The following is a 10,158-nucleotide window of genomic DNA, read 5'->3' as shown; positions in this document are numbered from 1 at the left end:
TCCTCATGGGGTATATGGAATAGCTATTTGTCGATCAAAGTATGTGATCCGAGTCACAGTTTTCTGAAGGAAGTCCAATAAAAAAGTAATGAAGTCGTCGGGCCTTTTCACGTTGAATTGTGGGATCATTGCAAATATCCCAAGATGCTCATACACAAATGTGGACATCTTTTTGAAGCACGATATAATTAAATTGAAATTCATTTCGTTGCGCTTGGTGTAAGTCTTCTTTTCGATGATATTATTTCGTTTGAATAATAATAGCAACAAACGCTTTTAAACGTCTGAACGATCGGTATTCCATTGAGCGCCACATCATTTTCAAGCCATTCAAAGTTGAATATTCTTTCTATCGGATTCGACAATTCCAATCGTTCTAATTCATTGGCGTGGACTTTGTTGTTGAAGTCGTTGAATTGGTTCAGCGTTTCGACGTACAACGAGATTTCCTTTTCCAAACAATAGAACACATTTGTTGCTATTTTGTCGATAATGTCGGTGCACTGAACAATGATCCTCTGTTGTTCCAAAAGCGTTCTGTTATCTTCCACAAGGGTATCAACTTCATTCGACAACATTCTGATATCCTCCTCCTCTTTTTCCGTCTGCTCCAGCGTCGTTTGTTCAATTGAAAATTGTATCAACTCCAGTTGCAATATTCGCTCTTTTCGGAATGAAGAAGACAACTCGGAGAGTTCGTTTGAAAGAGCAGACTCGATGATTTGGTAGCACTGGCTACACAGTGGAAATTCTAATCCAATTTCTTCACAACAGTTTATGATTGGGTCGACTTGTGAAGGGAGATACAGTGGTATTCGTATTCCCTTATCTATCTTTTCTTCGTTCGATCCAAGTCGCGACCTTCCAATAGTTTTCAGAGAGTAAAAAGGAGAGTAACTTGGGACAGAAGGCGTCGTCTGTGTTTCCGAATGGGTGACTGGAGATAACGGCTTCACAATTTCCGGTAAATTGGGATAGAAAAGTGCGCCCTCATCAAATTTGATTTTTTTCGTTGTTTGCTTCGACTTGTGCGATCTTCTTCGCGTTGGAGGAGTTTGAGAGACGTGTGTCGGCGTGCAGAAGATGAGATTTGAAAAGTCTTCGTTGGTGTCGTCGTCGAAGAGTGGAGTCATCGACAAAGAAGTCGAAAGAGAGTAAAACGGTTGTCGTGCGATGGGTATTTGGAGTTGGGAGTCTAATAAATCAATTTGAATGAACAACGGACATCCACACAAGTCACAGTAATACGCCCGTTTCTTCTCTTCCATCGTTTGATGTTTGCTTTTTAAGTTACTAATTTGTGTAAAGAAGAACCACAAAATGAAAAATCAATAGAATAAAATGAAACTAAATATATAGGTTTGTATATAGTTTATAAACTGCATTAAAAAACCATAAGAATTTCAGTGACAAATTATAGCGGAATTAACTCAACGCATTTGTTTGTTTTAATTTGAAATAAAAGTTACTTTTATTTTATTTTTATTCCGATATAGTTTATTTTTTTTAACAAAATAGGGAACGCATATTATAGAATTTATATCAAAAACCAAAACTAAAGAACATAGCAAAACAAAAATGTGGGCGATACAATTAAAACTGAACAACTGGATTTGACTTAATGCCCTCCTGGAGGTGCGTGAGAATAACACGCGATTTGTTGTGTTCGCAACTTGACAAGATTCTTGTTGTCATCATGTTTTTATTGTTTCATAGCGCAGAGTTTGTGCTTATCGAAGCATTTATGACACACTCCACAACTACAAAAAATGTTCTTCAGCTCAATTTCCAATTTCCAATATGTGTTACTTTTCTTTGTTCAGTTGGGATGTTTTTGTGGCTTCCATTGTATTTACTATCTGTTCTAATATTGAAGATTAAAGGTAAGCCTACACACTTTGGGGTGCGCTGTAGCAAAGCTCTTCAACAAGAAAATGATACGTTACACCCAGAAGTTGTTTCTATTCCAGCTACGACGAAAACTGAATTGGCAAAACGTGTTTTGCTGGTTATTTTTCCGACGGTAGCGCAGCTATTTTCTTTGTATTCGCTTTCAGTTGTTTTTGTTCCACTTCACTCGGCATTTTTGCCGCTATTTTATTTCGTTTCAACGACGATGTCTGGTGTGTTTTATTATCACGACAACAAAGTGTCTCACAAATTTATATTATCAATGATGTGTGTGCTTTTCTTCTTATTAGTGTGCTCCTCGAGTGCTCCGCCTTTTTTGGCTGTTTCTCAGAATCCACATTTGTCGTTGGTGTATCCACTCTTTTTCTTGGCTATTTTCTTCATTATGACCGCAGCCATACTCGACACCATCGGTGATGAGATAGAGGGGGTGTTGCTTGTTGAGGTGGATTTTCCTCCTATTTTTCTCGTTGGACTTAAAGGCTTATATGGTCTTTCTTTCTGTTCAATTCTCTATATCTCCAATCTTCCAATCCAGAGATTTGGTGATTTGACAACACTTTATAGTAAATATACTATAAATTTGCCACAATTTGTTTTATTTGCCGCAGTGGTTTGGGTGACACAGTGTGTCGAAATTGTTGTCTTAGAGTTAACAGGCGGTTATTATTATAACTTAGCCAAAGTAGTTTCCCTTGGTGTGATTTGGGTGATTGAAATTGTTATTTCAAAATCTTTTTCAGATTTTGTGATCGAGAAAGTGACAAGTGAGTTTAGTGTTGGTGATTTCTCGTTCTATTTATTATTTGTACTATGTTTAATCGCCATTTATTACAAAGAAAAGATATCCAAATTGGCCCAAGAAAGTGAGTTGACCAGTTCCTCCGATTCTGAAAGTGAATTGGACATGTTACAACACCCACAGACTGTAATTATTATCAAATGATATTTCTAGTTTTGTATTAGTTTGCTTATAATATATATCTAGTTTTTACAAAATAATTAATGATATAATATAATTAATCTATATATCATAGTAAATTATAAATAGACTGTAAAGAATAAATTAAGCTATAATAAACTATACTAAAGAGTTAGAACCAATGGAGAACGAAGAAAGAGGAGAAAGAGAAGGTATTAGGATACACCAAATTGGTGAATATGGAAGGACCCAAGTCTTTTTCGTCGTTATAAAACCTTGAAAACGAACTGCTGATATATGATTTGTCGTCATTTTGTATTTTAAAAGCGTCCGATATCCATACCAATTTCTTCTTTGTTGTACTCTTTGAGATGTGAAGGAGTCGATGAGTCATCTGCTTTGGTCTGAAAATAGTCGGAGGTGTACCAGATGAATTTCTGAGAGTAAATATGAACTGGTCATCATCAGAAGATACCCAACTCCCTTGTGAGTGAGGAATAATGCTATGATAAGAGCCAAAGACATTACCTTCTGTTGTCACAACAACAAACATCAGATTTCTACGTCCTTTGATTTTGTTCCAAAGTGCTTCAGAGTTCAATTCATCATGTTCTGAGTCGAAAACACGAAGAGCTCTTGTGTGACCAACCCAACTCGATACAATTGAAAGAGGAGATTGGGATGAGATACTCTTTGAAATGTGTTCTTGAGAATTATTTGTGTTAGATATCATATTCATTGAATGTATCATGTGTATATGGGAAGTTCTGTATTCACTTTTATTGGGTAGAATTCTATTTTTATTGTTTTTACTTGTCCAGTCACTTAGTACATCCTCTAGAACTTTATTATTAATTTGTTTTTATTTCATAAATAGTTTTAATGCGGTCCGGAGGTCAGAATGAGATGTCCAACAATCAATTTGATTTGGTGTGAATTATAATTATAAGTTATAGTTCTTTTATAGTTATTTTGGTAATAAACAACATTTCAAACTTTTATTTTAGAGAATTTCTATAATTATAGTCAGTAAGTTCTGGTATTTAAGTCGTATTTTGAAGTATTTGGGTTGTTCAAAACTTTGTATATGTATATAGTTGGGCTATTGAACCTTCGCCCAGCAAATTAACCTTAGCCCAAAGAAAAACTAATTATTTTCTATTGTTATATTAAAATACTAAACTATACCGATATAAAAGTCAATTTTTTGAAATATTTGTTTTTTTAGTAAAAACCCGTGTTTTTAAAGAAAAAAATAGGAATTTCTTTGGGCTAAAGTACATTTCCCGGGCTAAGGTTCATTTTCCCTACTGTATATATGTATAATAAAAAGAAAGATGTTTCGTTTTTATTATAATTTCAAAATATCACAATAATTAAACATAACTAAAAAAATTAAAAAATGATTACAGTAATTGTTGCGTTACTAGTCGCTGTAACTAGTCACGCAAATTAAAGTGTTTCAAACGCAACTCAAATAAATAGTCTTCAAAACACATTAAACCCATGGATGCTCCTTCGGAGGGGGACTTTCGATCTGTTTTTCTTTCGTTTTTGTTTCCTCGTTCTTTTTAACAACAGGAATTGGTACAGCATCGCGGATAAGCCTATCTTCGTTCTTCTTTTTTTCAACAAAATTCTCGAGTTCTGTTTTCACACAAAATAAAAGTCTTGCTTCTCTATCAACCTGGAGAAGGAGGGTTTCTTGTTCTAATTCGAGATTGTCCAGCCTTTTCCATACCGTGCTTAGTTCGCCCAACAGTTTTGTATCGTCGTCACATGTTTTCATTGGTCCTTCTGTTGCCATGTTTATTTTCTTCATTTTTCCATTCTCAAATGTTCATTCATTCCAACAAGATTGCGAACTGATTAATTTCAATAGTTAATATTTAAGTTCCATTTTTTGGAGTATTTCATTAATTATTAAATTAATATATTGTTAAGAGAAAGGACGGACATGGGGACGAAGGACGGGAATATAGGCCGAAAGACGTCCTTTGTGGTTTAGGGACGTCCTCCCGCTATAAAGGACGTCCTTTATGTGTATATGGTGTCCTTTCTATTATTTTCGTGTCCGCGGCATTTTTTATTCATTATCGAAACTATATAACAAAGTATATTTTTATTATAAATATACAATCAAAAAATATAATTATTTCCAAAAATAAATTAATTCAAAGACAAAAACTATTTAAAAAGTAATTTTGTTATATATTAATGGTTTATAAAAATTTATCACTTTTTTTTCATTTTACCATTGAGTTTTCTTTGAAAAACTAATTAAATTTGCATTTTTTATAAAAACCATTAATTTATAACGAAATTACTTGTTGTTTAAAATTTGTCTTTGAATTTATTTATTTTTGGAAATAATTATATTTTATAATAGTAAATTCATAGTAATATTATAACTCATTATATAGTTTTAAAAATGCCGCGGACACGAAAATAATAGAAAGGACACCATATACACAGGAGGACGTCCTTTATAGCGGGAGGACGTCCCTAAACCACAAAGGACGTCTTTCGGCCTATATTCCCGTCCTTCGTCCCCATGTCCGTCCTTTCTCTTTAATCAATGAATATAATAATATTTTTAATTATATGATATTAATCAAATACACAACAAAACTAAGTTATAAAAACTCAAGTTAATTCGGTTATATCGACGATCAAAAACTTGATCATATCAAAAATTATAGTATATTATATTAATAAATTAAATTACATCAAATTAAATGCCTCTAAAACTTTCCAATGCCTTTCTTTATTTACATATGAACAAAAACTCAAACTCAAAAATCACACGAATGAGTGAGAGGTTTAAATTATTCTCTCTTCCCGAGCCAATTCTAGAGGCGATTTTTTTGAATTTGACAAATCAAGATTTCAACAATTTGCTCTTAGCTTACCCGAACTCGATAAACGACCGAACGTTATATCTCCGATTAAAAAAAATTCTTGGGATTGAGAAAGTGATAGTGGAGAAACGTCTTCAAAACCGTGGGTTCAAATTCCTCATTCCAAAAATGATCTACCTCGAAGCTCCACAAACGATCATCCCAAACACGACAGACAACAAGTCCCTAGTAAGAAATGCTCTCTGGTTCAGTCCATTGACTATGAATGAGATGGAAAATTATACACATGTAGCGAGACACCCTTTTGGACCAGGTCCGAATTATGGTGCTTTTGTCAACTATGAAGGTGAGACTATAATCATCTCTAGAAATGTGTTTTACTTTGAAGTCACATTCGACAAGATCGAGCCGTCGGTGCAGTATGTCTTTGGTATTGGGTTAGCTCCTCAGTCTTATCCCAAAGTTTGTTAACTTCGATCGAATATAATAAATATAATATTATTATAATAATATTAATTAAAATATAAATATAATAATAATATAATATAATTATAATATATATAATATAATAAATACTTAATAAATATTTATTATTCATTATTAATGATTAGAATCGTATGGTCGGATGGGATAAAGACGCCCTTGGATATCACTCTGATGATGGCAATTTGTTTTATAATAGTGGTTCTGGAAAGAATTACCACACCGGATATGGAGAGGGAGATACTGTTGGCTGTGGGTTTGATGTCAAACGGAAGGAAGTCTTTTTTACGTTGAATGGAAAAGTCCTCCCCTCGATTAAAGTGACACAAGAGTCATTCTTCCCAGCCGTCTCGATGAAGAAAACTAAAAGTTTTAAAGTCAACTTTGGAGCAGAACCATTTGTTTATGACGCTTACCTTTTAAAAGATCAAGAGATGCGAAATGAAGAAGAGAAGTTGAATATCAAAGACCCTAAGACGACACTTTCATTCTTCGACCCAAATGAAGAACGAACATTACTGGACTTCACTGACTCGGGGTCTCCTTTGTTTTTTGATAGTGGAAGTGGAAGCGGAAGCGGAATGACAGACACAGATGATAATAATGGCGGCAATTTCTCACCAAATGAAGAAAATGATGAGTCGTATGATATAAGTGATATGGGAAGCGATTTATTCTAAGTGAATTTATTCAACAAGTTATTTGCGTGGTTATTAAATAGTAATATTATTAATAATTAATTAAATATTACTATAACTTACTAATAAGCAATAATATATTGGTAAGTACTCAATTATAAATAAAGTATCTAATGTTTTATTAGTCGAATTGAAATTATATAGTTAATTCAATTTAATTAAAAGTATGGATTTTTTTGAATTACTCTAAACACCTACTTTTTAGATTTTTTTTATTTGTCGTCAATTGAAATCAACAAACCAAAAAAATAGAATTATTTAATTAAGATGTTAACTATAAATTATTGTTTTTGTGAAAGGCATTTGTAATGAGAAAAAATCAAAATCTTGTAACCAACCATTTATTATACATTACTAGTAAATTAAACCATATAAATTACATTGAACACAGGAGACGTCTTCCATAAGTGGACGAAGAACTTAAAAAAGCATGGATGTTCGAATAACAGAGGTTCTTTCCCGTACAGCCTTTGAACTTGAAGAAAAGGGGAGTGAAGTGGATACCACGACTTTTTCTGAGTTTAATGGAAAAGTTACATCAGACGACGTTCAAGAAGAAAGTGCAGCACAAAAGAGTTCAAGAGAGGAAGACTTGCCCCACCAACGAAGTAATGAGAAGCGTGGGTGGTATCTTCAATTTGTAGTATCTATAGTAGCACTCATCTGTTTTGTGTCGAATTTCATATGTCTTCTAGTTGTTCATCAAGACGTTGGGAATATGAGTTGGGTTGTTGTGATGGGTATAATAGAGGGTGTAGTATTCTTGCTCTACAATATAATTAAGTTACTGTTACGACTTAAAACCGTGCAGCAGTTTTTCAGTACAAACAAGATTGTTAATAGTCTTCTCTGTAAAGTGTATGGGAACTTTGATAAGAGTCTCTTTATATATCGACTTCCCAATATTGAGAAGATAGTCGAGACGTATACGATCCCGTATATCATAGACAGTAACAAGGAGAATCAAGCTCTTTTTAATGTGTGGTCACGGTCTTATATCACATTCTGCACAACTTATAAAGGGCAAATAAAGGTCTTTGGGATTCTATTTACAGCAGTTGGCCTACTCTATGGCCTTGTGCTGATGTTCTTTTTCCTTCAAGCTGTTGTGGAGTTCAGGAAGATATATACACAAGTCATAGTGTTTACTTTTGTCACTGTCATCAATGTTTCTCTGTTAGGTTTCTTTGTATGGAAAATGCTTTTATTTCTTTTTTTCATCTTGTATGAAGCATCTTATGTTCTAGTCTATAAAGGGTTTAAGACCGAGGTCATAGTCATCACCTGTTTTCTATTTCTTGTCTCCCTTTGTTTTGGGAGTAATATGGGCTTTGAAAGACCAGTCACTACTCTCTTTGGGTTCTGTCTCTTATGTCTTACTATTCTTATTAGTTTACTTATTGTTTTATTTTTAGAACTTGGACTGAGTATCTATTCTTCTATCAAGTCTCAAAAGGATTTTAAGAAAAGTATTCAAAAAGAGTTTAAAGAGTGGGGGTGGTGTTATATCTTCATTGTTGTGTTGACTCTTCTTATAGTGATTTGTTTGTTACTTAGTGGCTTTTTTATAGGGAAAAGAGTCACAAACACAAGTATTAGAGTGTCTACTTTTGATACTGTCGACGTGACGTGGCCAACCACTGTTATAAGTTACTGTGAAAAGGAAAATGAAATATCACAACTGACTTTTGGGAATGGGAAAGCCGACTATTTGAGACAAGAGTATGCTAAACCTTCTATTAAGACGCCAACTATCGACTTAAGTGATATACTTGAACTTGGTGCTACCACTCGAGATTACTTCCATATGACATCCAAAGCCATTCCTATCAATGGGATAGTATATTATCCTATTGATATCAAAAGCTTCAATGAGTCTTGTCAAGTTGTAGTCATTCTTTCTTCCAAAATGGACAATTTAGTTGAGAGTGAACGAGGCTATTTATATGTCCAAGAATCTTTGACTGAAAATGGCATCATTACCATTGCACTTGAGTCGGACTTTTTAGACCCAGATGGGAATGGCGATTGGATTGTTCCAAAACACCAACGTACAACAAGAGAAGCTTATTATCTAGCAAGGACTCAATTAGTCATCGAGTCGTTGAACTACTTAAGTCCCCGACTGAACGAATTTTTTGGACATAAACTCGACTTCTCAAATATCGGAGTGTTAGGGGATAGAGAAGGTGGAGGAGTTGCCTTACGTGTTGTTCAAGCGTTGAATTCTGTTGATTATAATACCATTAATGACACAATTAAAAACATGTTTAGTATACGCAGCGTTGCTGTATTTAATTGCCACGACATTCCAGAGCAAAACCCTATTCAAAACAAGTATTCCTATTTCATCGAAACCCTCCCAGAAATGTCCGCCTATGATGACCCTCTTCTTACCTCATATTATTACTTTGAAAAGACTATTAGAAATGATACTAAAGAGTACCAATATAGTGGTAGTCTAGTTATAGAAAAGGCCAATGGCAATAACTTCAACTCGTTATATAAAGAGAGCGATGAGGATGCATTACTCCACAAAATAGAGATGAACAGACCCGACCTCCTCAAACCCTCTGAATTACAGTGCGTCGCAAGTAACTTTGTCACGACCCATTTTCTGTGCAGTTTAAAGGGAAAATGCGACAATTTGGCCTTGCTTGTGGATTTCAAAAATGGGAAGAACGTTCTACCACAAAACACGGGGTACTATAGCACCTTCGAGTCAAATAAAGAGATTCTGCTCTATTCAAATGGGTCCTTATTCGACGCAGAAATATTCACAAATGCTACATTCGATGGAAAGCTTTACCAAAATGTGTTTCAGTCACTCAACTTGTTGTACGTCTGTTCCAATAACGAACTTTGTAAAGTCACTTTTACTCTGAAAAATGCCGTCAACTGCAGTGGCATCAAATTTTCATTTTACAAAGAAACAATTGAAAACGCTCAACTGTCTTATGACCAATATCTCGATGTCACTTTACTTAACTCTACAAAATTAACTTTGAATCATTTCAGTTATGTCAAAGTGCCTGTTAAAGACACTGATGGTATTTCCGAGATGCATCTAGTCCAAACGTATTCTTTCAACTTGCAACAAAAAAATTTGCTTGTCTCATCCTTTACTCTGTGGTTCAAAGGCGAAGTACTCATGGACGATATAGCTTTGTATTATTAATGTCTTATTGTACTATTTTGTGTTCTTCTGTCCATTACAGTGTTAATTACTTTTATTCTTTAAAGATTCAAGAATAGTTCTTTAATAGTTTATTATACTAACAAT

General features: G+C 34.1%; 5 protein-coding genes across 5 annotated transcripts; 2 read left to right on the top strand and 3 right to left on the bottom strand.

Annotated features, from left to right (window-relative positions):
• Positions 1–3: 3 nt before the first annotated feature.
• Positions 4–1,268, bottom strand: EIN_497950 (hypothetical protein; the record flags this gene model as incomplete). The annotated part of the gene is made up of 2 exons (XM_004261338.1): positions 4–213; positions 273–1,268. 2 exons carry the CDS (start codon positions 1,266–1,268, stop codon positions 4–6), a joined length of 1,206 nt encoding a protein of 401 aa, XP_004261386.1.
• A 1,737-nt stretch (positions 1,269–3,005) lies between these two features.
• On the bottom strand, positions 3,006–3,572 carry EIN_497940 (hypothetical protein; the record flags this gene model as incomplete). The annotated part of the gene is made up of 1 exon (XM_004261337.1): positions 3,006–3,572. One exon carries the CDS (start codon positions 3,570–3,572, stop codon positions 3,006–3,008), a length of 567 nt encoding a protein of 188 aa, XP_004261385.1.
• Positions 3,573–4,331: 759 nt separating this feature from the next.
• Positions 4,332–4,640, bottom strand: EIN_497930 (hypothetical protein; the record flags this gene model as incomplete). Its single annotated transcript, XM_004261336.1, has 1 exon — positions 4,332–4,640. The coding sequence occupies one exon, from the start codon at positions 4,638–4,640 to the stop codon at positions 4,332–4,334; it is 309 nt and encodes a 102-aa protein (XP_004261384.1).
• A 1,003-nt stretch (positions 4,641–5,643) lies between these two features.
• EIN_497920 (hypothetical protein) lies at positions 5,644–6,857 on the top strand (the record flags this gene model as incomplete). Its single annotated transcript, XM_004261335.1, has 2 exons — positions 5,644–6,156; positions 6,306–6,857. The coding sequence occupies 2 exons, from the start codon at positions 5,644–5,646 to the stop codon at positions 6,855–6,857; spliced, it is 1,065 nt and encodes a 354-aa protein (XP_004261383.1).
• A 448-nt stretch (positions 6,858–7,305) lies between these two features.
• On the top strand, positions 7,306–10,053 carry EIN_497910 (hypothetical protein; the record flags this gene model as incomplete). Its single annotated transcript, XM_004261334.1, has 1 exon — positions 7,306–10,053. The coding sequence occupies one exon, from the start codon at positions 7,306–7,308 to the stop codon at positions 10,051–10,053; it is 2,748 nt and encodes a 915-aa protein (XP_004261382.1).
• Positions 10,054–10,158: the final 105 nt, after the last annotated feature.

This window comes from Entamoeba invadens (assembly GCF_000330505.1).
Source record: "Entamoeba invadens IP1 unplaced genomic scaffold scaff_1105074724605, whole genome shotgun sequence".
NCBI classification, from domain to species: Eukaryota; Evosea; order Mastigamoebida; family Endamoebidae; genus Entamoeba; species Entamoeba invadens.
The sequence above is the reverse complement of the archived record's forward strand: the minus strand, read 5'-3'. Positions and strand labels throughout refer to the sequence as shown.